Raw genomic sequence first — 27,431 nt, 5'->3', positions numbered from 1 at the left:
CCTAGCTCTAACAAATGATCTAATTAAATTATAAGTAGAACAGGAAGTAGACTCCTCAGTGCTATATTCTCCATTGTTTCCAAGAATATCCAGCTGCGTGGTAAGCAGGTATCGAGAGGTCTGCGGGTTACACCTAATCTGACACAAATAAGGGACTGAGCCTGAGCTGGAGGGCCCGTGAGCCGATGGCAATAGGATTTTTCACTGTGGTGTCTGTATGGTCAGACCAAATCTCCTTACTCAGGGCTTTTGTGCGCGCGGGGCCCTTTAACGTCCCCACTCTCCTTGATGAGACATCTTTCTTGTTTGTTCAAACCATCCATTATGCCACGCTGCCGGACGAGCCGTGCCGCTGGCTGGTGTATTTATCACCGGGCAAGAGCGCGCTACACGGCTGACAGTGGGCGATTGATGACCAGGCAGCGTCCTGAGAGGCTGAGGAAGCCTTAATACAATGTAAATGACCCAGTCCCATTTCCAATCCCCCCCGCCCACCCACACCACATCAACTGCACATCCACATTTGTCTCGCATGTTCGGTTACATATCAGGCTTCGGCCATAATGGAGAGCGCACTGTAAAACAGAGATTGGGTACAGAATTGTGATTTGAGTAGATTTGACGGTGACGCTTTAAAATGGGGTTCTTTAGGAAACAATTTATAAGGCGTTAAAGTAATACCAAGTAACTCTGCGATAGAGCTTCCCCTGCAGCTCCCTTGTAAAAATAACATATAGTCAGAAAATAGACCAAAAGCGTGACTTTTTTACTGTAAGACACATACAAAAACATTGGACATTGCCGAATATAAAAAAATGGCCAGGGTTTCTCAGTCGAGTTGTCTTTGGGTCGATGTCAGCTGGTTTCACCCCCAGAGACAGCGACGACGGACACTTCAAACACCCCGAAAAATACATATTTAACCATCACAGAGACTTACAAAGATATTTAATAAGGTAAAAATGTTACTTACTTCTGCTTTAATAAACACTAGTTGGTTGTGTATAAGTACATATAAGGCATTTACTAACATAATACATTTTAGTTGACTACAAGGCGTTAATAAGCACTAGTTAGTTGTTATAAGCCCTTATGAGACATTTTATAGCATTTTTAGACTTTGACTTGTTCAGAGTGATCTGCGTGTGGAATCATTTTAAAACTGCCTACATCTCTTGAATAAAAACAACATTTCTCCTTTGGGACAAACTGAAACCTTCATTTCTGACTTGGTTTTTAATGTATTTAGTTGGAGAACTGCACAAAAATACTGAATACTGAAACCAGCAGATTTAATTGAATCTTGCAAGGGAAATGAGCTTTGATTTTTTTTAGAAAGAAAAACATTTTGCCTGTTCTGAGAGGTTTTTTGTGGTCCAAATGAGGGTTGAGGTTATCTTGATGACCCCGCCTTGTCCTTAATGGATGGCTTCGGGTCAGGCTAACACTGGCCAACCACAATTTTCTAGCTCGTGAATCTGAAGCACTTGCCTCGTCTTGCAACTCGCAGCTTAGTTAATGTTTTGTATTTGTTATATATTCATCATCAATAAAATGCAGCCAACCATTCAAGTAACAATCTCAATCATTTCAGTTTAATAAATCAAAAGTGAAATGGATAAAATCTCAGCACATTTAACTACTTTAACATCATCTACTGCTAAAGAAAGAAGCAGAAATAACAATGAGTTTTAATCTTACTATTGCTTTCTTCAGCTTTAATCACACTATTGAGATTCTCGTTAGCATTAGCATCTTCTTCCCCATGAATAAAAACCTCATTGATATATTTCCATGGCCAGATTGTCCTATACGGCTAGTTTTACAGCCTCTTGCTAATGATCTATGCGTGTTGTTACTTTCCTGCACAGAGGCATAGCACGCGCACTCGCACAAAGAAGGAAAAAACCGGCTGCGTCTCCTCTCGCCAAGGAAATGTCAGCACCAGGCAATCAAAAAATGTATTTCCAGGCGTGCATTATCATCTTTCCTTTGTTAATGATTTTAGCATATTAAAAGGGCCCCTATACACAAGTACAAATCAGATTAATCCTTTTCTCCGACCGGGGCCCTCATTATTTGTCCAATCTTAGCCTTGTTTGTTATTAATTGAAGACATTCCTCCAGACAGTTTTTTTTTTTTCATCTCACCTTTAATTAAAAGGGACTAGACAAGCGGAGACGAGAGGCTGCCTCTGCTGATACCCGCCCGCGCACTGATTCATTAGTATGACATTAGAATTTCAAGGTACAATTTAATTTGAGTCGTGTGCGACTTATGGTTGTTTGATTTTTGAAACATTTGTGCGTTGCTGCGTGGATATGTAGTGTATTACATGTTAGGGACATTATAGAGGTTTGTTTCGGGTTCAGGGATGAATAGCCTCTCACAGCGTACTATAAAATGGAATCAAAAGTATCAAAAGTAATAGTTATTGCATTGTCCACATTGTTATTGGTAAGTTCTATAGTGAGTGAATGAACTAACATTATTCCTGTACGTTTACATTGGCAAAAGATTCCATTTTGACCAATCTTCTTTAAAATTTCAAAGAGAAAAGCTAACAATAGCCTTGGCATCTCAGCTTTTGTACTTTGATCAAAGGACGTTGTGTACACGCGCTACTGAGTAATTGTGGTAGAATATTTTTGTCTCTCCTCTAAAGTTACCGGAACGCTTGTGTCTTTATATCGTCAACCTTGGGTATCCTTCTCTGAAATGCAAATATTCCCCAATCACATTTGAACAAAAGTGCCATTTCGGCTGCTTTTGAACCCAACTGTAACAACTTGACAAGACAATCAATGCTGACAAGATTTGACAGTGTCTAAATATAGCTGATTTCTGTTTTCCCAATATACTGTATGGGTTGTAATGTTCTCCTCTTGTCTGCGCTGGTGAATGGCAACACATAGCATCTCATTTATTTGCTTTGCGTGCGCTCTGACTCCTAATCTAGCCCTTAAAGACATCTGTCACCAGCGATCACTGTTGTTTTGTCATGCTTCATAGCTAGCCCAGGGGGAGCGCGCCAAGCCCAAGGTCTAGCATTTATATCATCCCGTGTTCCTCCAGATTGGACTTGACATAAATAGTGTCATTGCATCCCCCTTGTTGCCGAATTACATTTTCAGGTAAAATTCTTGGCGCCTCATTCGAGCTTGCTTTGTTTTTTCTTTAAGTCTGTAAGAATCGCTCTGGCTAAGCTGAAAAAGCCACCACAAGACACATGTCAAACGGTGAAGGGGAGATAAATGTGTTTTCTTGCAAATCGGCGCCCACTCGTTCTCATGAAATAGCATTTTAAAAGGATCGTCTTCTTCTTACATTGGCTATAGTATGTTTTATAAATGAAGAACAACATGGAGGGCCATTTTTGGTCTGTTTAGGTTGATAAACTAAAAACATCTATACTCTGGATTTGGGATGTTGGGGAAAATTGCCCAAAATCAGTCTAGCCGATAAATGCATGATTAAAAATACAAAAACCCTATAGAATTGTATTGTTTTTGTCTGCATATAATTATAGAGCATTTTATCTTGCGCTGTTAGCATGCTATTTGTTGTTAGCATTACCGTGATGGCAAACCAAAATGTTAAACAAGCTTGTCAACTCATCGCGGTAAATAATCAGAAATAAGTTAGGAAAGAGAAATAAGTTTGGGTGTTTAAAATGAACTAGCTCATGTTTTCGAAACCAAACATTGTCAGATACAGCGCAGTTTAATGTACACATCAACATGGTGAAAGTAGATGAACAGATAATACTGTCTTGCTGCATCTGTGTCCACTCATTCTCACGACATTAGACAAGGTTGTACACGGTCTCCTTAACTCTTTGCGTCTACTGTACATACAATAGCACATGTAGCTCTGCTGGATGCCAGGTGTGTGGGCAGAAATGGGGACAAGCCAATTGGGTTATCCGTGTTGACAGTTTTGATGAACCTGTTTGGCCTGCTCTGACAGCTTTAGCGCTGAATAGGAGCTCTATGCAGCTGAGTGGGTGGACACGTGTAGGTTTTCCCAATGTCTACAATGTTCAAGGTTGGGTGGAGGTCAGCAACGGGTGCAATCTTGGGTTTCACCGAACAACAAGCATACACAGGCTAGCAACTTGACTCGGGGCGTGTGTGTGTGTGTGTGTGTGTGTGCGTGAGTGCGTGCGTGCGTGTGTGTGTGTGTGTGTATGTGTGTGTGTGCGTGAGTGCGTGAGTGCGTGCGTGCGTGCGTGCGTGTGTGTGTGTGTGTGTGTGTTTGCGTGCGTGCGTGCGTGTGTGTGTGTGTGTGTATGGAAGGTGCGCTCGGGTTCTGTTTCTTCGATGCATGTATTTATGTTAATCTATGTTAAACAAGCTCATTTGTGTGGTTTCTCTCCTCCTCGCAGCACCCTTATCCTTCTGAAGAGCAGAAGAAGCAGCTAGCTCAAGACACAGGCCTCACCATCTTACAAGTAAACAACTGGTGAGTCAAGATACTTCATGCTGAAAGGAATATCTACAGGTTAAAATTGACTTGAGTTCAGAAGTACAGAAGTGAGTAGTAGTAGTTCTCATATCAGGCCCTCCATCTGTTACCCTGACCCACTTATTGACCTGATCTATTTTTGCATACTCATAAAAACAAATGTCTGAACATAGGATTTTAATTGCCCAGAGTGGTTTTAGTAATTACATGTACAACTTTCAGTACAAAATATTGGCAGATAAACAATGTACAAGTGTTTCCCATCCGTGACTAATTGAAAATATCATAAAACAAGTTACATTTATTTAGATTTTAGACCAGCTACAACTATTCATGATTCTGAATTCTGGATTTTAGCTCATGTTGACATTCCTTTTTTCCCGCACCCATCCTATCTCTGCCACCAGCACTGCATTTTTCATTCAAGACATCTAATGCTGGCAAAACCGTTTCGCCATCCCGCACCAGACACTCTTTGTAATGCTATTACATGTAAGCTAAGAGGAGGATGTTCCGCTGTTATCCTTCATGGTCTTTGTGGATATTTTTAAAGGCGAAAGATCATCAAACCCAAAATCAAGAAATCAAAAAAACGTAAAAAATGGCTGCCACCCCCTCTTTGGTTTTATAGGAGCGACAATATGTTGGATTAAGGTTTTCGGTGGCCTGGCCAGCAGACCCCTTTGTACAGGGCTTAACGCATAACTGGGGGTGGTGGGATTAAATAAAATGATCACAGAGGCAAAGAAATGATACAGGAATTACTTATCAAAATACTAGCCCAGGTTTTATCGCCGTGGCTTAATTTAGTTGCGCTACATTCTGCGTCGTGATGTTCAGATTAATTGAAGTGACAGCTCCCTTTCAAAATGGCAGGAAGGTATTTGCACGGATTTCAGGTCTTACACAAACTTAATTATATGGCGGGCCTATTTTATCATTCTAATTCCATGTAGCGGGGGTGCTATTTACAAATGACAAGTCTGCAGCCTTTTATTCGCGGCTTTTCCCTTAATATATTTATCAAAGCGGGTTCATTTACAAAGTGCCCTATCTGTCGAGCGCAGGCAGGCCGACATTAACGGAGCTTTTAGGTTTATCACGCTCGCAAAGCCTGACAAGCCACCCGAGGGTCAATTGATTTTTTTGGGATTCTGTGATTCATTTTTTCCACCACCTAATTTTTTCTTTCCGAATCACAATGAGAAACATGCCTGGAGAATTAACCGAGTTTGTCATTCGCTTATCTTTCTCACCCCCCCCTTCTAGCCTTCCCTCGCACCGACATTCACCTAACCTAACCGAACCCCCCCCCCCCACACCTCGCTTTCGCTGCTAGCCAAGGCAAGCTACTTAAATTGGCCACAGGAACCAGCGTTATCACGGCTTTAATGCACCCTACAGTGTGGATAGCATTTCAATTACAACAGCAACTAAAGATTAGCCCCCACCACCCAAGTCTGGTTGTTGTTGTGGTTTTTTTTCCATGCAACCTCACCTAGCAAAGCAGAAAATTGACTTGCCTTGCCTGTGTCACGGTGATTAATGATAAAATTGTGGTCTGACCTGGGATCCGTATAGATGGATGTAGTGGGGGTTTGAATTGTGTTGGAACATGTGAACAAACCCCTTATGCATTAAAGACAGAATATTTATGGAAGACATGGAATCCTTGGATGCACTGTCTTTACAAGATTAGAAATAAAAATTGTATTTCATTTATCTTAAAAGTGTGGCTGGGGTTCTATTTAAGGCTCCCAGTCACTATTGTATTCAAATTGTACATTTGAGTAGCACGTTTGTAGTCTAGATTTGTGCATTGATCATTTTGCTCGTAATCTCAGCACAAAAAGTAATTCAATCTAGAATATTCAAAACAAAACATTCAGAATTCAAGTCCTTTTCATCTCACATATTAGACAAATCTATAAATCCCATCACACGAGCCACCGCAAATATGTTCTTTCAGTAGAAATGTATCTACTGTACACGGGACAACACTGCAATACCACAGCCCTCATTAAGCCCAACATGCCAAAAGCACTTTACTCAAATGAAGACATCACAGGCGCTTGCTGGTCTGTCTCTGGGGACTTGTCATCTCATTTGGCACAGGATTCCGCGTTATTGGCTCTTTTACACCAGAGAAGACAAGAGAGGAAGTGCGCTCTGGCCAATCAAATGAAAGAGATCCGTCCTTCATTGACTGGTTCCATCCTGGCTATAAGATTATCAAGACGCAGGACAGACTATATCAAACCCCTGAAGAGCTCCTCAAATACCTGAAGAGCTGACCTCCACCGGCAAGTATGTGCCAACATTTGCAGAGAGCACATTAATAATTAGCATTAAAACAAAGGTGATGCAAAGCTCTGCAAGTAATTATGATTTAAACACTATCTAAAATGCTATCCAGTTCTGTGAATCGTGTGTGATCCCTTTCCTCCAAAAACAAACCTGGAATTGTATTTAGCTTCATTCACGCTAAGTCTTCTCACTCTGAGCCTCACAAAAACACTTGGTTTAAAATTTCTCAGTTAAGTGACATCATAGTCTGAGATCATCTCTGCCTCAAATTGTGATCATAACTGCTTACATTATCCTGTCGGAGGTAAGCTAGGTTTATTTATCTCCCCTTTACCGCGCCTATGTGGATAGAGTTCTAAAACTATTTCTGACGAGAGATGGCCCGAGTAGTCTTGTCCGTTTGTTCATTTAGAATTTGCTGCTGTGGAAGTTCATTAACTTGTCCTCTACTGGCCCTAGCTAAGATTATCCAGAGGAACATGGCAGAATTGACTCCAAAAGAGCTCTTCAAATTCCTGACTGGCTGGCCTCCCCTGGCATTGTTCGCCGGCTCCCTTTGATGCCGCTGCACGTAGCTCGTTGAAATGTAAAGAGCGGGAGATAGGGCGGCGAACGAGGGAGGGAGGGAGCGAGGCAGAGGAGCAGAGGATGAGTGCAGGAGGAGGTAGGGGAGGTGAAGGGGGTGTGCCTGCGTGCGTCTACGGTTTCCCCAGTGCAGCCCCGGGGGAAGGATGTGCTGAATCAGCCTTTTGTCCACTGGCACAATCGCGGCTCGCCCAGGGCACAAGGGTCTCTGTGTCACAGTCAATGGACGGTGCATTTGCCTGCCCCATCAACCGTCAACCTGCCTCCGACCACAACTGGCGGCCGGCCTCAGCACTTACCTGCGACCCAAGTGCTGTGGTATAATTGTGCTTTGGAAGCTTATTGCGGGGTTTTTGTGTGTTTTTTTTCCTTGTTACTTGCTTTAGTGGTATAGTACTTGTGGTCAAATGTATAGTATAGTTTTACATCAACCAAGGAGCACTTTGTGAAGAAAAGTTGGGCAGAAAAAAGATGAATCTACGTCCATTCAAAAAGCAAGGACAGTTTACATGCGGAGGAACCAATTTTTTGGACAATTTCAATATTCATTTATTTTTATTTGTCTAATTTTTTGTATTCGAAGAGTTTTGGCCCTTGTTTGTTTCGATGGTTGCTAAGTATGTATCTCCAAATATAAATATTTGCTCGACTAAGAGATTAAAAGACTAAATAAATACAGTCTTAGTAACCACTTTACATTGTGGCATTGAAACTTGTGTTAGGAAGTGAAAGTGCAAACTCTATTATCATGATAATCCAATAGTTTCCCCTCTTGTAGTCCTGGTACATATTACTATCTTAAGTTAAAATCAAAAAGCAGAAGAGTAAAGTCCGCCGTCTGCACTGCCCACCTCAGACAGTGGGCGGGGCTTATTTGTCTGCTAATAGTACACCTATGGCTTTACTGTTCTTTATCACGTCCTATGTGCTCAGACACCATTAGTTGTCTATTAGGTAGTTTGTTTGTTTCCGCGCGAGACAACTGGCGTCACGCTAACTGTACGGGGGAGCGGTCCTGGGCGTAATGACATTTGTTTAAGATTACAGCGGTGAGGTGAGGGCCGGGGTGCACGTGTCGGTGTGCGCGTCGTAAAAGCATCAGCTCAGGTGTCTGCCACTAACATAACAGTAGACAGTGTAATCAGCAGCCGACAAGGAAGATCATGTGGTCACCGCACAAAAGATAACACATATTCATAATCTCGACACACATGATATGATTCAAGTGGTCAGGATTTCGAATGAACGCTTTAACGTGTCCGCTGTAGTTATGTAATGTATTGTATTCTATGAACGCTTTTTAATCACGTTTTGAAATGAATTGTTTATTTAGCTTATCTGCACATATATATCATTTTTAGATCACTTCAAGTAGGAAAGTAAGGCCTATTAATTTTTCAACAATTTTAATATGAAACTCATTGGAATCGATGTTGAGATTCTTTTATTACTTTGTACCAATTTAATAATTACTTGTTCTCTCTTCCACGTTTACCCTTTATTTAGCCTCATGCATCTCTGCTATGGAAAGCTAATAATGTTTTACAGATGCATAGTTATTGTAAATGGGCAAAAATGTACAACCTCACTCTAATACTAGCATAATTAGCTTCTGTATCATCAAGAGAAGGGATATAGTTATTCAAAACATAGGAAGTCTTGGTGATGATACAGTTTATTCTTTCTCCTGCCTTCCTTGCAGTTTTATCCACATTACATTACGCTGCAGACATGCATCTGCCGGCCTCTGCAGCCCTTGGTGTCTGCTCTCCGCCCGGGCTAAATGGGGCCTGACCGAATCCTCTCCCATCCCAGCGTCAGGCTCAGCACGCCAGCTTTCATAAACCCACACGCCAGCCAACCACTCGGCCATTATTTACCACTGTGCACAGGCAGAAGAGCATGCAAACGCGCCTATACAAGACACAGACAGGCAATGTACACTTCTCCCCGTTAAAAGCCCTGTAAGTGAGTTTTACTGTCTTAAAAATGTGAAAAACTAATTACCGGTAGTTCATTTTAAACTGTTTGCAGCGATGTATTCCTCAATTACCTAATACGTTCTGAGCCTCCTAATTAATCACTGCGGTGAGTTTATAAGCATTTTTTGCAACTACAGAGACAGTTTTGCCATCACACTAACAACAACTAGCATGCTAACAGCACACTGTACAGAGAATAAAAAGCTGTATATTTTGACGCAAAGAGTGGAGAATGGACTCATTGTCACACAAATAGATGCTTTTACAATGTATCTGGGCTGGGACAAGACAAATTTGACTGATTATTACTGCAGATCAGACACACAGAGATTTAGGAAACTTTGTGTTGTAGTTTTGGAGACTCTGCTAGCCTCCAACACTCTACGAACGTGACAATTTTTCACAGCAATGATGCAAGCAGATTTTGGGATACTCAAATATGTTGTAGGCTAATTCATATTGCTAATCTAGTTTTTATTATCCTTTCATCCAGGGGAATCCGCCCCAAAGCCACGAGCATACATTTTGCTAGCTATTGAAACGTTAATAAATTGAATTCATAAAATATAGGAGGAGTTATGCATATATTTATGTGTTCACGCAATCAGAATACATTGTCCAAGATGTTAGCGTCGCGGTCAATGATTAAGTCATTCAAAATGTACAACCGATTATTTTCAAAGGGTGTAATAACTAAACCTTAATTAGTCTTAATAAAGCATGAACAAAGACTTAATTCATGATGAAAAAATAGTTTAATAAAAATGATTCAGGCTTAATAACTACTTAATTATGTTTAAGGATTGAGGGGAGTAATTAAGCAGCAAAAACGCTTAAATAATTCAAAATAAACCATTTGTTCACAATGAATTAAGTCTTTGTTCATGCTTTTTAAGGCTATTAAAACTGTAGTTTATAGAAAGTGTTACTCCAAAGATGTTAGCATAAACGGCATTAGCCTACTCCCGCGTCAAACTTGAACCTCAAAAGTCTTGCTGGCGAAAGCAACACATTATAAACAAACAGACGTCGCCCAATATAGCCACCTTGGAGTTTGTCCCATCATAAGATAAAGCTTGCCCGCGGTGCCCTTAGCTGCTGTTTGGAGTGCGCGTAGCAGGCACAGCTAGCTTGGCGCCGCAGTCTGTCGGATTTCCTCTCCTTATCGCGTTGACCTGTGCTCAGGCAGGGTTCAAAGGCCGTCTGCAATCCCGCCCCTGTGTCTTAATAACTCACTCATTGTATTCCTTTCTGCCGCTAATTAGACGCCCTCCCCCCGCGGCTGCGTCTATCCCCTCCGGGCTGGAAAAGCAAGACCCTCCAGTGAAAAAATACAAACACAGTGGCTTTAGGATGGCGCTCTGTATTGTTATTAGCGCTACAGTAGCACAGCAGTCAGTCCGGTCGTCAGCACATGCCAAGAGCGGACATGTTCCGTGTCGGACGCCCATCGATGTCCGGCTGTGGCGAGATGAGGGAATAATGAGGAGATCGTTTCCTCTCTGCCACTCTTCCCAAACGTATGAGGCCAAAATATGATGATATGATGTTTCTTTGGCCTTGAAATGATCAGTGGTGTTTTGATATTTAGACTGTGTTGTTGTAACTGGATCTTTGTTTCTACTTTATAATGAGTAGGTTAGATGTCACATTAACTGAAACAAACAATGGTCTAAAGGTGAGTTTGCACTAGACCAAGACCAAACCAGGACCAAAACAGGACAAAATCAAGTCTCTATCCAGTGTACATAGGTCTTTAACCAGTGTGCCAAGGAAACAAGTGTGCCTTAAGGGAAAAAACAGGTTTACCTTCATGAAAAAATAAAATAAAAATTGGTTTAACAAATCACATTGTTTTTCAATGCTTTAATTGAGTTCCCCGGGAAAATGTTTGACCCAAAAAGGCATTCAAAAAAATCACACACATACAGACGCATCTCTTTTTCCATGTGTTGCATTCAATCTTTTTAGCGTTTTTTGTTCTTATGTAAGCAAATATTTCACTCAGGGGAAGTTCAGGGTTATTATTAGGGTTTAGGAGATGTTGATTATATGGTCTTTAGTGCACAGATGTTTACATAGACCCACTTTCTATGACTATGTGAATATGGAAATAAAAAAATGTCTGTACTAGATTCTCTTGTTTATGTAGAAAAGGCAATTTCGGTTCCTACTGGCAATTTTTTTTTAAAGTCATTTGCTAATGTTCCCTTCCCTGTCAGTGCCCGCACATTATGACCACATTCTGATATCGTGTTTGCATTGGACATTAGGTAAAGTTAAACAGTTAGATCTGATTTCTGTAGAAGAAAGTACCACCATGATCACCATGAACACCTGGTGACGTAACTATTGTATCTGGAAGACAAAGTACAACTATTTCACCCTTCAACATTTTTTTTTCCCATGTTAATTTGACCTTTTGTGCATAGTTTCCTTGTCAAAACCTGCACCGGTGTAAACAATGAGAATACTCACATCAGATGGAAATGTTTACATGACATTTCAATAATCTGATAACCCCACAAATCAAATTATGATAAGATTTGTTGGTCTGCATGAAAACATAGCAATTAACTGACTTTTCAATGTTATTTATATTGTAAATTAGTTTTTTTTTCTCCACTTCTTCACTAAGAGCAAACTCATTTGGCTTTACTCTTAATACGCATTAAGAATCTCTACAGGTTTTACATCCCAGTCTTACATAATCACATTTGCTGGTATCCAGGCAAAGCAGATCAGTACAAAGCGACTGCACTGTTCCAGCCTGCACGCTTCATCAGCCCAATACGAGACTCAGAATGCCTTTTATGATTTTTATGATCCGGGTTTTGGCTGGCGAGCCCATAATGAAATGCAAAAATAATAACTAATATTTTCCAAATGTAAAAAAGAAAGCAATGGAACAGGCCCAGCTGAGTTTTTCATAGTCTTTATAAGTGGGTTTATGAATCTATAACCGGGGCTTTTGAGGTCTCTCTCATTAGTCTGCTCAGCTCTTTCAGTCCAACCAAGTCTGTGTCAAAACTCAATATGACTCATTTACGGTATTAAACACTCATATTTGGGGCCAATTTACATTATGTTTTGATTGCATTTCATTAATATTGTATCGTAAAAGTATTGCATCAAACATTAAGTTATAGAACTATGATTAAAAGTGTCCCAAGATGAGTTTTATACCATTACCACCATCTGCCACCTGCTTGTTTCCATGGAGATGTTTTAGTTAGCTGGAATGTTCCACGGTATGGCATTATCCATCTTTTTTACATTTGTATTTATTGAAAAACTTGAAAAACTTGGCCTTTGACACAGTTGTAGACATTTTAATCAGATTGTATTGATTTTTATTATTTTTTTATACATGTGTTTTATTGTTTTTATGTTACTCTTGCAGCACTTGTTGTTTTTAAAGTGCGTTATAAATAAAGCAGCAGTTGCATTTGTAATTCTGACTGATCTGACCTGTAACCTGCTTGTTTCCATGGAGACAGATACGTTTTTGTGCCATACTGTGGAACATTCCAGGCAAATAGGTTTCGCACCACAAAAGTTACATTGTGCACCTTTTGGGCTTCTGAGGTTTGAAATGTTACACTTTGACTCTTGCTTGGTTTATGATTTAACACATTTGACCATTTTTTCAATTTACTTCATCAACTTTTCGTGATGTTTCTCCCTTTGTGGATTCTGTAGTAATTTGCACAATACATAGCAATCAAATTAAAATTTTAGTTGGTGTGATTTGACTGCGAGTATTTTAATAGAGCATATTTTTATAGATTAGTGCACTTTCAACTAGAATCATTCTTTTAAAAATATATGACAAATGGAATTGCAGTACTTTTCAGAAGAAATTGAAAACAGATTGACTTTCCAAAACCAAGCAGCAGTATTTTTGGCCCGTTTCACTGTCCTTTGTGACATCAGGTGTAAATACAATCCCGGTCATTAGAAAAGGGCCACTGCGATTCACCCAAAAGTCCTTGAAAATTCCCGGACATATCGAATTCCCCGTTTCTGCCTCGAGTGAAGTTGCTTATCCATCCAACTTTGACCCAGATGCAAATGTCAGACCTTTTTTTGGCTGCGACTGGGGAGCTTCGGCGGCGTCCGTCCCCTTGCCTCTGCTTTTCTAAATATACCATACACATGTTGTACCCGGGTGAGAGTATAAGCACACTACGAGGACGCTGCCAACACTAGCATCATGATCCCTCTCATTTAGGGAGCGCTAATTGGCAGTTAATTAGCAGAATTGACTCTGTTGTCAGATCCCAAGTGCCAGCCCCCCTGCTTCCGTTAGCTTCATTGGATCTGGCAAGCTTTACCCCCGTGCTGCCGTAATAATAATCCCATTTTATCGCTTTTGAAGGGAAAGGCAAATTTGCTCAAACATATTTCCATTATTGGCAGTGTGGGAACAGAGTGGGCTCACTGTTGCCCTAGGAGTGGTTTTTGGTAATGTAATTATGCACATATTTATCGTGGAGTCATTAGAAACAGAACAATTTAACATATCTAAAGATTTAATAGTTTGCTACTGGGGTTTGTTAATGGTAAAGGTGCGGTGGGTCTGTTTCGGATGCCAAAGTAGAAGTTTGATGACTGTAAGTAGGGCTATATGTAATAGGTATATCCTTACTTACCTTTGAACACATCATTTATGTTCATAAACTTCAGCCTAAACCCTTCTGTAAAATACGGCTATGCTTTGCTTCTGATTTACTTTTCGTCGAGGGCCGCATATTCAATGTACAATAAAGTTCCACTACATTTTAGTTTGTAATATTAGGTCCGTCTCAAACCAAGATGTTGGTTATTGATGTTATAACAGAAGATGATTTTAAATTATGAGTGAAATCTACTTCTCCGGATTATGTGGATGACATGAGGAGCAATAAAGAATGGTCTGAGGGCCGCATTTGGCACCTGGGCCATAGTTTGGACACGCCTGGACTATAAGATAAGATAAGATAAGATATTCCTTTATTGTCCCACATGGGGAAATGTCATTGATGCAACGCAGGTAGATACAGAGGTAGATACAGAAGAAAAGAACAGATCACTTACAGGAAGTTTGAAAAACACTCTCAGTAGAAGATCTCTTATTAACAAAAACTCCCATAGACAAAACCTCCCATTTCCCAACAAGGGATGGAGGGGAAAAATAATAAAGATAAAAATAAATAAATACATAAATACCATTGCACGTGATCACGACAGTAATTGCACATGAATATGTGTCACGACGGCACATAGATTGCACATGAATTTCACAGTAATTGCACATATGACAGAATTGCAACATGGTTAGGTCAGTATTGTGAGTGTTCAGAACTAACAGTGTTTGTTATAAAGTCTGACAGCAGCAGGAAGGAAAGACCTGCGAAACCTTTCCTTCACACAGTGAGGGTGGATCAGTCTCTCACTGAAGCTGCTCTCCAGAGCGGAGAGAGTGAGACTCATGGTCCAACATAGATGTGAATCTAGCCAGGACCCTTGTGTCCCCCACCTCCTGCACCGAGTCCAGAGCGCAGCCCAGGACGGAGCTGGACTTCTTGATGACTCTGTCCAGCCTCTTCCTCTCCCTCTCTGTGATGCTGCTGCTCCAGCAGGCCACACCATACAGGAGCTGATGCCACCACAGAGTCGCAGAAGGTCTTCAGGAGTGGCCCTGTCACTCCAAAAGACCTGAGTATCCATACTGACCAAAGAAATGACACCAACTAATCTTACTAACAGAGCCAAATATGTATATTTTGGCACAGTTTCAATAGAATGAAGTTCAATTGATTTGAATGGCTGGAGCAAATAATGGAACAGTTCATCAAATCAATTCCAAGTCGGCATTTCCATCCAACGATTGCCCGCTCTTTGTAGCTCTAGCTAAAAGTAACCGCACGGCAGCCAAACGTGCCGCCGCCGCCGGGTTTAGGTTTTAGCTGAGGAAGTCTTAAACAGCTGATGCTAATGCGCGGCAGTGTTTATGTCCCCCTGTCCTCGTACATGTATGTGTGAAAACGCCACTGCCATTAACAGGGCCCGCTCACACTTTAGCAGCCACCGGGGGCACATCGGGACATGGCACAGCTATACCCCCCCCCCGCCTGCCACGCCCCCATTACAGCCGGGATCGGACCGCTGCCCAAACCCTGATGGAAAGCAGCTGCTGCGCTCGGGACGATTGGCTCTGATCGGCGCACACGCAGGTTTATGGGGTCAGAAATGGTTTATTGTGTTGTGTAAATGATCGCTTGGTCATCACAGTAAAACAAGGTGATTAATTCATCTTTTTATTCAATCTGACTGAATCTTATTGATGTTTTTACACCTTATATGGCATGTTTCTGGGTGATTTTGAAGTAAATATATCTTTATATGAAGTGAAAAAATAAAGAAATACAAACTTTCTGAAGCCAAACAAACTATCAGCGTTTTATGTAAAGTATGACGTTTTATGTAAAAATGACTCAGCTAAACAACATTCAGTGAGGCAAAGATTAATTCCAATAAGCAAAAGTACAGTTACCTGGTGAAAATGTGGTCAATTACAAGTACAAATAATGCAGTATAATTTGTTCTCTTGTACTAGTTTCAGTATAATTTTAGATAAATACAAATGTTCAAAGCTGAATTAGGTTTCGACTTAAAAATAAATCTACTAAATTACCTCAATGTGAGTAATTGTAATTCCCATCTCTGCCAACATTATACTGTATATATCCAATATGAAAGCTAGTTTCTTCAAAACTAACAATACAGGGCTGAGTTAATTAGGTTCTGGCCAAGTTTTTTCAGTAAAAGTCACTGTGGTGTAAAGAAAAATCCAATTCTCCGTCAAGTGTTTTATGCATGTTCTCTCATACAATGCTCTCCAAAGAAAGAAAGAAAGAAAGAAAGAAAGAAAGAAAGAAAGGAAGAAAGAAAGCAAGCCAGGCGGGTTGAACGATCCTGCAGAAGAGCGACGCAGAGGCAGGGAGGGGTTAGCGCTCCTTTTGGCTCTTTATGCCTCGGTTTTATTGGCAGGTCGTTTAATAACAAGGGCTTTTGAAATGAAGTCGCTTTGCGTGGGTGAGCCTCACTCCCAATTCTTTTTTATTTTAAGATTCTCCCACTCTTCGGGGGTGAGAACTGGAATGGAGAGAGACAGAATCCACCCGAGAACGAGCCAGGCGAAGGAGGTTAATTTATTTCATTGGAGGAACGGAAAAAAAAACTTTAGAAAAAGGTTATAGCGGTTGCAAAAAAAAAAAAAAAAAAAAATAACGAGTGAAGGATGCGCGGGCAGCCTTGTTAAGCTCCTCGTTCGAAATTCTCACCAATCGCGCCCGGGGCCGTGTGTGAGCGGAATAGCAATTTTATTACTTTGTCATTAAACCAATTTCGCTGCGGTATTGTTTGTTAATGAGCGAAGGTGTCACGTACTAGAAAAGCACCAAGATTTGCGACCTGGATTCCTTCTCCGACCTGCGCTTTCCGTGTTGCTTTGATTTCATTCCGATTCCACTCTCCGCGCTCGCTCTTCCCTCCCGTTCCACAGGCTCATAAAAGGCGAAACTGCTGAAAGATAAAATGCAAAAGTCTATACAGTCAAGCCAGTGTTTACGAGTTCCCATTTATCTAAGAGACTGCTTGCTTCTCTATAGGGTTGAAGCTGGGAGGAATGGTCTTGGTCTTGTGGAAGGGTAAAGTAAGAGGCTAGATGTTTTTGAGGAATTTGGAAGGAATTTATTTTAAACACATCAAAAGAGCTGTCATAAATATAGAAAAATTAAAATGCTGTACAGAGGTTATAGGGCTGCAAGTGTTTAAAATGGAGGAGGAAGAAGAATAACTGATTTAATCCCACCACCTTTCCTAATTATGACTTAAAATGTTCCTTTTTCTGCGATATGATTATAACTCGTATATATAATAATCAGAAAAACATATGGAACCTAGCACTTTTCATTATTTTCATAGTCCATCTTCATGTTCATAGTTATAGAGATATAGAAGCTTTTCATTGTTGTCCGAAATGGGTCAAATGTATTTATTGACAAAGGTTTTAGATATTATGCTCTGGATAAAAAGGTTTAATGTTTGATATTTGACAATGTCCTTGAACTTGAGTATTTTTTATTTCAAAAACGCTGTATTAGTGTGATCAAGAGACTAGATTTGTTGATAACTATGGAAATTTCAGCCAGACTTAAATACACTATTTCTTCAGTTGTTTTATAAGCTTTATTTATTAAATAAACTACAAAAGTTTTTTTTTTAAATAATAATCAGCCATTAAAGGTTTTTTTAAAATATATATTTATGCTTTATTTTAGTAACAATATTTAATGGAATTACAGCTGAAAATACCCTAAATGTTTCAAATTATTGGGTAATGTCTCTGTCTTTATGGTGCAAGTAAAGTATCCTATAGGAACTTTTACTTATGCTTATCAATATTATGTAGTTACTTCAGAACACATACACGGATGTTGCGACAAAAAACAAGAAAAACATTCATTTCAACACAACGTCAAATAAATCTGTTAAATAGTCCTGCTAGATCTGCAAATTGTTCTCTGACTGATCTGCAAATAGCAAGTCTGAGCCTATAATGGAATAACCACAAACCAGGAGCGCGTAGACTGGATTAACCTGCCGCGCTATTTCTTGCTAACTTGAGTTCATGTTGCAAGAAAGTTGCTTAAAATTGCTCTCATCAACCTTTATATCAAGGTTGGATTTGCATTAGAAGTAAACAGAGGCAGTTGCGTTTAGTTGAGTACTTTTTTGAATACATTGTACTATTCAGAGTAGTTTTCTGACTCCATACTTTTACTTACAGTACTCTTAGTTGAGTAAAAGTCTTGGTTCCTCTTCCCACTGTCTACAATGTTGCCTAAGAAAGCTGTGGTCTTTCTCGTTCATGTATTGTGTGAGGTATTGTGTCTTCTCCTTGTTTCTGGATGACCTAAAAAAAAAGACCTACCGGGTACTCCCAACCGAACGAGCTGCTCCAAACACCCTTTAAAGTTCTCTAGTAGACCAGTCTTATCTTGTTCTCCGAATGCCGCCCAGCTCCGTCGTAATCCTCTCACAACCTATGAACTAAGGAAGTTAGCGTTCAGTGTGCGGTTAAGTGTCCTAGTCTGTTTTGGGATCGGGATTAAGACAAAGATATACCTAGCATGCTGTCCTTAGAAGATTATAGACTACCGCACATGGCAATCTAGGACTTTTATTTATTTCTCTTTTTTTCCCCACTGCAGATTGAACAGGATTTAGTTGGAAATGAATTTGCGTGTGTTGTTTGGCTTGGGCTGAGAGAGGATAGTGACCAGGTGGAGAGGTAATATGGCCTTGGGGGCAAAAGTGTGTGTTCCAAGTTTAGCTTGAGCTCTTTAGACTCACTGAACCTAGCAGGTATTTTCTTTTTCTGTCCAGGCATGTTGTTCTCCAAATTCTCTACTCTTACATGCATTCTCTCCATCCCCCCTTCACCTCTCCACCTCTCAAAGATGAAGAAAAACTGTGGGTAAACAAGGCAACGCTGTCATATTTGGGACGACCTTTGGTGATCCCGAGGCCCCGACGACGCACAGAAATAGCTCTGTTTTCGAAAGGGGAAAAATAAACCCGGGCTTTGATTTATGGCTGTATCAGAATTCGAAAAGAAAGCACGGAGCTGAAGGTAAACATTTTGGGTGGTGGAAAAAGGTGGATGAACTTTCGTCCGACCAGGTTTTGAATGGAAGGAGTGGCGGTGGTAGGTGTTGTTGGTGGTGAAGGTGAATGCGGCTTTGTTAACCGCAGTGATCGGAGCACTCCATGCATTCATACATCATAATAAATCATGGAAAGTCAATATGCAAATGTAACGTCGAGACAAAATTCTGTTCAATTAGGTGGGCTTTTATGCCCAGATGGGGGCCTAAAATGGACAAAGCAAAGGATTCAAAGTAAAGGATGTTACGTTCAGGATTTTGTAAATAAAGATTCATTTTTATAGTAATCAGCGTAATGGGTGATACCAGTGATTTTGGTTTCTATACCAGAATTACTATGGTATTGTAAGTATCGCAATATCGATCCAATACTGAGACAAATGAGTTTGTATTAAAATGCATTGAAAAATGATGATGATGATGATGATGATGATGATTATTTATTATTATAATTATTATTAGTGGTAGTATTATTATTTTCGCTCCACCACAGCCTGAACTCATCCGAAAGTGTTAAATATGTGCATAAAACTACAATATAATCGAAGTATTTGAACATTTTATTAAGATAAAAAAAAAAAGATAATGTATTTTTTTTAGACATTTTAAGAAACAATATTTATGCATTCAACTATATTTTTCATTACTCCAGTCAGTATCGATGTATGACACACATTGCTTTAGTATTTTTGGGAATATAGATATTTGCCCAACTGGTGCCTTGAATGAGCATCATATTCACACTATTTACAACAAATCATATTGCAAAACGCCTCTCCATAATTGAGGCTTTGTTTTGTACTATTGACACTACTTTAGAATATCTTCATGTAAGTACACTAAGCCTTTTGTATCCCGCCCTGACCCACTCTCCCCATCTCGTACCTACTGCGCTCTCCCCACACTTGATTCATAGCCTGGCGCCCACGGAGGCTTGGAGGTGCCGGCCAATAAGCCCATCATGGAAGCCCCTATAAATCAATATGTTCCTTTTGTTTGTTTAAGCCACTCTTTGGCCCAGTTGAGGCCTGTTATGGATGAGATACCAGGCGGAGTATGTGCCAAAACACAGTGAGGGGAGGCGAGTACACGGGGGAATCCAAAATGAACAGAAAGGGGGGAAAAGAGAAGAACCTTGCCCAAGATTTCAATGTAATTTGGAAGAGATTACAAGCAACCAGCGGAGCGTTACCCTAGGCGCAAACATCCGCGCACCCTTGATGAAGTTATTGGGAAGAATTAGCCGCCATTAGCCGACTGTATTACGCCCATAACAAGATGCAAAGATTTAGAGAAAAGAGGAACAATGAGCGCTATATTAGCCTAATCTTGGATTCCTTGCTCCGAGCCTTATGAATATTTATCCATCCCATTATGGACAATGATGTTTCAATTGGGAGTGAGTGTGAGGAAATGGGTTTTGCCTGCCTAAGGGTGAGAGGAGACCAGAAACCCACAAGATGTATGGCATATTTATCATGTTCTTGTTAAAGCATGGACGGGACAGCCTGAATCTTGAATGAGATTCAGAGAAAAATATATGTGTAATTAGGAAATCATTATAAAGTATATTTGTGAGTTATTGGATTTTACTGTGTGCATAAAAAGTCAGACAGAAAATGTGAAAAATATATAAAATTATAAAAATGTGTTTGGGTCTCTTAAACTAAAACATATTAACTTTTTTAATAGGAAATGTATTATTATTATGCTGATTCTGATTCTTAGATATTGTAGATGAACAATTTAGGTTTCAAGTTTATAAAAATGCTATAGAAAATCCTAATACCAGGAACTAAACCTTTTTTGCACTTTTTTGGTTGAAAATATTCTGCGGCGTGACACCACCTACGGAATCACCCATTTTACAAAAGAAAAGTGGTAAATAATGTAGCAATTAATATCATTGGATAATTGTGTACATATTAACTGTTAGCATTAGCAACCTAGTATTTTACAGATATTCTCCCTGCCAAAAAAAAAAAAGTATGCTCGAAAGAAAAGTATATGAACCTTTGGAGAATTGTATTGGATCTCTTCTGTGGATTGTGTGAGGGATGCAGGATGATGCAGGATGATGCAGGATGATGCAGAATAATGCAGGACAATGCAGGATGATGCAGGATGATGCAGGATGATGCAGAATAATGCAGGACAATGCAGGATGATGCAGGATGATGTAGGACGATGCAGGATAATGCAGGACGATGCAGGATAATGCAGGATTATGCAGGATGATGTAGGACGATGCAGGATAATGCAGGACGATGCAGGACGATGCAGGATAATGCAGGACGATGCAGGATGATGCAGGATGATGCAGGATGATGCAGGACGATGCAGGATGATGCAGGACGATGCAGGATGATGCAGGATGATGCAGAATAATGCAGGATGATGCAGGATGATGCAGGATGATGCAGGATGATGCAGGATGATGCAGGATGATGCAGGATGATGCAGGATGATGCAGAATAATGCAGGATGATGCAGGACGATGCAGGACGATGCAGGACGATGCAGGACGATGCAGGACGATGCAGGACGATGCAGGATGATGCAGGATGATGCAGGACGATGCAGGACGATGCAGGACGATGCAGAATAATGCAGGACGATGCAGGACGATGCAGGATGATGCAGGATGATACAGGATGATGCAGAATAATGCAGGATGATGCAGGATGATGCAGGATGATGCAGGATGATACAGGATGATGCAGGACAATGCAGGACGATGCAGGATGATGCAGAATGATACAGGATGATGCAGAATAATGCAGGATGATGCAGGATGATGCAGGATGATGCAGGATGATACAGGATGATGCAGGATGATGCAGGACAATGCAGGACGATGCAGGATGATGCAGAATAATGCAGGATGATGCAGGATGATGCAGGATGATGCAGGATGATACAGGATGATGCAGGATGATGCAGGATGATACAGGATGATGCAGGATGATGCAGAATAATGCAGGATAATGCAGGACGATGCAGAACGATGCAGGACGATGCAGGACGATGCAGGACGATGCAGGATGATGCAGGACGATGCAGGGCGATGCAGGGCGATGCAGGACGATGCAGGACGATGCAGGACGATGCAGGACGATACAGGACGATGCAGGACGATGCAGGACGATGCAGGACGATAAAGGACGATGCAGGACGATGCAGGACGATGCAGGACGATACAGGACGATGCAGGACGATGCAGGACGATGCAGGACGATGCAGGACGATGCAGGACGATGCAGGACGATGCAGGACGATGCAGGATGATTTGTTTTGGAGTTGTCGCTTGTGAAAGAGGCCAGTCTCAGCGTGGGCTTTTGCAGATCAGAGAGTCAGGGTGAGAGGGGGTCGCCTTGTCCTGTCCCCACGGTCCACTTCAGCGTGTCAGTCCTTCCTCCTCAACAAACTATTTATATTTACACATCCTCACCAGCTACAGCGCCATCTAGCTGCAAACTGGATTTGGCGGTTTCATGCTAAAAACTGGATATATTAGCAATAGTACTTTTTGACTGTAATGGAAAAATAGTTGTAGTTGATTGCAGTTGTTGTATACGCATTAGTACTTTTGACCAGTACTGGATATCTGTCAGTTAATTAATAACTTTCAGCTAAATCCAGCTTTTTCCAATAAAATGCTGTAAATACATACGTCCTTAATTACAAGTATTATAAATGAAAGTAAAGTAGACCAAATTTGATAAAGGAGGGTTAGAATAATAACTGTTTAGTTTAATTGATTTACATTAAACATTAATTCGTACCTACATTCCCATTATACGTTCATTTGAAGCCTTTTTTTCTTCTTTACACATGACATTTACCCACACACAGATACATTTCATAACGCTTCGTAGTGTCATGCGTTTGTACCTCAGCACTATCTGTCAGACCAATTATGTGCAATTGAATCTGCGATTAAAAATTCATGGTGGAGCCGAGCCGACAACATTTGACCAAAGCCTCTCGCGGCCACAATAATGTTCTCACTCAGACACTTGACGGTCAGAAACGCTCCCTCGTTCACCGCAAACGCAATGACGAGGACAAGAGGACACCTGACGGGAGAGCGTGGGGTCAGTGCTGGGCGAAGTGGGGGTTAGTCAGTGTGCAGTAGTAGTAGTAACATGGTAGTGGCTTTTAAGCATCCCACGAGGCAGTGCCACCTAAACCGCGACGTTAGGGGAAGCCTGACAGTCTATCCAGCGGCTCTTGTGTCACATTTAATTGGTCAAACTGCCGTGCCGTTTCACTGGCCTACATTCATGTCTGATGGCGCACATGTGTAAGCGAGGAAACTAGCAGCAAGGGCACTCTAAGCATATTTGTGTCTGCGTATCATACTATATCACGCTTTCAAGCCAAGCCAAAAGTTAGTTCCATTGATTATCATTAACATATAGACTAACTTGTTTAATAGTAAAAATAATGTACTTAACTGATGGCTTTTTCATTTGTATTTGAATTCTTGCTATCTGCTACTACCACTATGTGCTTTTTCATTCCATTTTTTTTCATTTGCTAACCTAAATAACGTGGCTAACACACGCCGTTCTTGTACCCATGGCATGTACAGTGCTGCGTACATGTGTGATGCATATGGGGCCGCTCTCTGAAGCCGCTCTGTCCTCCGTCTCCTCCGTCTCTCTTTGAGCAGAGCCTATTACAGCATCACAGGGCGGGAGGAGCGGCGCGTTTGATACCGAGCAAGGCAAAGCGATTGGCCTTATTTCCCGCAAACTCCGCCGTTGCCTCCGCCCGCCGCGCAGGCAATTGACACTCAATTTTGTTTGAAATATCACGCCTCTGTCATGTCATTATCTGCTCCCCTCGGTAATCCACAAAGCCGCCCTGTTTGATATCTGACAATAAGGCGGAGTGGGAGAGCGCCACAGTATCTATGGATGTGATTACCAGGGGAGGAAAGAGAAGTCAAGTGGAGAATCAGGAGAGGGTGGAAGAAATGAGATGAGGGGATAGTATATGGTGAGGAGAGGTTTAAACGTCTTCAGCCTGATTTCACTGTGTTTAGATAGCAGTGTTTGTGAAGTAACGCACCGAAAATACTTATTCAGAATACTAAGTTTGAGCAGTGGAGGGAGAAGCACTCAATTGTGTTACTTACAGGAAGTGCAGATACAGGAGGAAGAAATAAAGAATGATATGATAAATACTTGTTTATATGTTTATGTAGTTTCCTCAAACTTGGGAACTAAAAAAAATTTACTGATAGTCAGGACGTCACCATGAACGTGCTAAAAACCTTACAGAAAATACTTTTTCCTTCTCAGTCCTTGCAGTAGAAAACACAGATACCTGCTCTCAAATGTAAGAAACATTAGTGAATTCGTATTTTTTATTTCTGACAAACATAAAGCCGTTTTGAATCTCATGTCACGTTTTGTACACTGTAATCTAATGCACCAGGATGTAAAGTTAGTCTGTGTATTCAGTAACGTTTAAAAAAAATTTCAAGCAACAGTGCGACGTGTACAATAGCTTAGAGGGATCCGACTTGAAAAATCCGACCTGTCCTTCCTGCAGAGACAGACAAAAGCCCCCCTGCTAGCCTCTCAGTGGTGGAGTGGGTTACATCAGGGCAAAGGGGGCGGCACTTTCCGTTTTCAGTATATTGGCGAGTGTTGTGATCACACCACTTATCTGGGGAGCACTGGAGTAGGTGTATTAGAAATGATAGCGCTTGAGGCTTACCTGCCAGCATGGTTCTGCTCTATTCTAATCTGGCCCTAATGTAAGCTAGGTATACTTCATTGTATATTTAATTATCACAATGTCCGCCACGGTTGACCCATCATTCAATTAAGTGTGATCAAGAGTACCTAGTGGAGGGTTAGCTGACTGTAGGTGTATGAAGTTGATAGGGGAAAGTAAGCAACCTTGATGAATCCCACTCAGACAGAGCATTATACATTTTATACATGAGGCCGATTGTCGAAAAGACGTTTAGTGATTCTAAGTTTGTGACGTTGTGAGACGTGGTTAAATCTAGAGTAAAGTAGAAACGTTTTTGTGCTTAGTTCACTTCTCTGTGTCTCTACGCCACGTTTTAACATCTCTTTATTTAATGCCTTGGGTTTGGGTAATGTTAGATGCATTATACACAGGAAATATATCATATGTGGGGGTTTGATGCAAGTGCCGTGTGTCAGGAGACTAATGTGTGCTACTGTTGTTTTACTAAGCATGTCGGCATAATATTTAAGTTAAGACATCACTGGAAATACAGTGGTTTATCACAAGATCAAGTCAGCGTTTGAAATTATTATTTTATGTTTATATCAGCTTTTTTTTGTCTTCTTTTCACCTGAGTCTTGTGTTTTTCTTTTTCTTTTTTAAAGACAGAACACTTAGCACAGAACTGAACCCGAGAGCAAAGTAAAACGAAAAATCACAGCACATACAATTCATCATAAAAGTCCTATTTTGTCCATTTTTTTTTTTTTTTTAATTTTTCGAATGTCAGTTGTAATTTTGGTCCTGTCCTCATTTGTTTGTAATGGCCTTTTTCACTGCCGGCCAGAAGTATACTCTAAATGTAAACTCTAAATATATACTCTAAATGTATACTCTAAATGTAAACTCTAAATATATACTCTAAATGTATACTCTAAATGTATACTCTAAATGTAAACTCTAAATATATACTCTAAATGTATACTCTAAATGTATACTCTAAATGTATACTCTAAATATAAACTCTAAATGTATACTCTAAATGTATACTCTAAATGTATACTCTAAATGTATACTCTAAATGTAAACTCTAAATGTAAACTCTAAATATATACTCTAAATGTATACTCTAAATGTATACTCTAAATGTATACTCTAAATGTATACTCTAAATATATACTCTAAATGTATACTCTAAATATATACTCTAAATATATACTCTAAATATATACTCTAAATGTATACTCTAAATGTATACTCTAAATGTATACTCTAAATGTATACTCTAAATGTAAACTCTAAATATATACTCTAAATGTATACTCTAAATGTATACTCTAAATGTATACTCTAAATGTATACTCTAAATATTTACTCTAAATGTATACTCTAAATGTATACTCTAAATGTATACTCTAAATATATACTCTAAATGTATACTCTAAATGTATACTCTAAATGTAAACTCTAAATGTATACTCTAAATGTATACTCTAAATGTAAACTCTAAATGTATACTCTAAATGTATACTCTAAATGTATACTCTAAATGTATACTCAAATATATACTCTAAATGTATACTCTAAATGTATACTCTAAATGTATACTCTAAATGTAAACTCTAAATATATACTCTAAATGTATACTCTAAATGTATACTCTAAATGTATACTCTAAATGTATACTCTCAATATTTACTCTAAATGTATACTCTAAATGTATACTCTAAATGTATACTCTAAATGTATACTCTAAATGTATACTCTAAATGTAAACTCTAAATGTATACTCTAAATGTATACTCTAAATGTATAATCTAAATATATACTCTAAATATATACTCTAAATGTAAACTCTAAATGTATACTCTAAATGTATACTCTAAATGTATACTCTAAATGTAAACTCTAAATGTATACTCTAAATGTATACTCTAAATGTATACTCTAAATGTAAACTCTAAATGTATACTCTAAATATATACTCTAAATGTATACTCTAAATGTAAACTCTAAATGTATACTCTAAATGTATACTCTAAATGTATAATCTAAATATATACTCTAAATATATACTCTAAATGTATACTCTAAATGTATACTCTAAATGTATACTCTAAATGTAAACTCTAAATATATACTCTAAATGTATACTCTAAATGTATACTCTCAATATTTACTCTAAATGTATACTCTAAATGTATACTCTAAATGTATACTCTAAATATATACTCTAAATGTATACTCTAAATGTAAACTCTAAATGTATACTCTAAATGTATACTCTAAATGTATAATCTAAATATATACTCTAAATATATACTCTAAATGTATACTCTAAATGTATACTCTAAATGTATACTCTAAATGTAAACTCTAAATATATACTCTAAATGTATACTCTAAATGTATACTCTAAATGTATACTCTAAATGTATACTCTAAATATATACTCTAAATATATACTCTAAATGTAAACTCTAAATATATACTCTAAATGTATACTCTAAATATATACTCTAAATATATACTCTAAATATATACTCTAAATGTAAACTCTAAATATATACTCTAAATGTATACTCTAAATGTATACTCTAAATGTAAACTCTAAATGTATACTCTAAATATATACTCTAAATGTATACTCTAAATATA

The 27,431-nt window shown here is 39.5% G+C and overlaps 1 protein-coding gene across 10 annotated transcripts in view; it reads left to right on the top strand.

The window, feature by feature from the left end:
• Positions 1-27,431, top strand: part of meis2a (Meis homeobox 2a) — a 145,284-nt gene that overhangs the window by 93,473 nt on the left and 24,380 nt on the right. For all 10 annotated transcript variants that reach the window (XM_072458181.1, XM_072458173.1, XM_072458172.1 and 7 more), the window contains one exon: positions 4,389-4,465. In XM_072458181.1, the coding sequence (XP_072314282.1) occupies positions 4,389-4,465 (77 nt within the window). The remainder of the gene's footprint in view (positions 1-4,388; positions 4,466-27,431) is intronic.

This window comes from Eucyclogobius newberryi, unplaced genomic scaffold (genome assembly GCF_026437365.1).
Source record: "Eucyclogobius newberryi isolate DKJ021-1_F unplaced genomic scaffold, fEucNew1.0.hap1 SCAF_21, whole genome shotgun sequence".
NCBI lineage: Eukaryota > Metazoa > Chordata > Actinopteri > Gobiiformes > Gobiidae > Eucyclogobius > Eucyclogobius newberryi.
The sequence above is the reverse complement of the archived record's forward strand: the minus strand, read 5'-3'. Positions and strand labels throughout refer to the sequence as shown.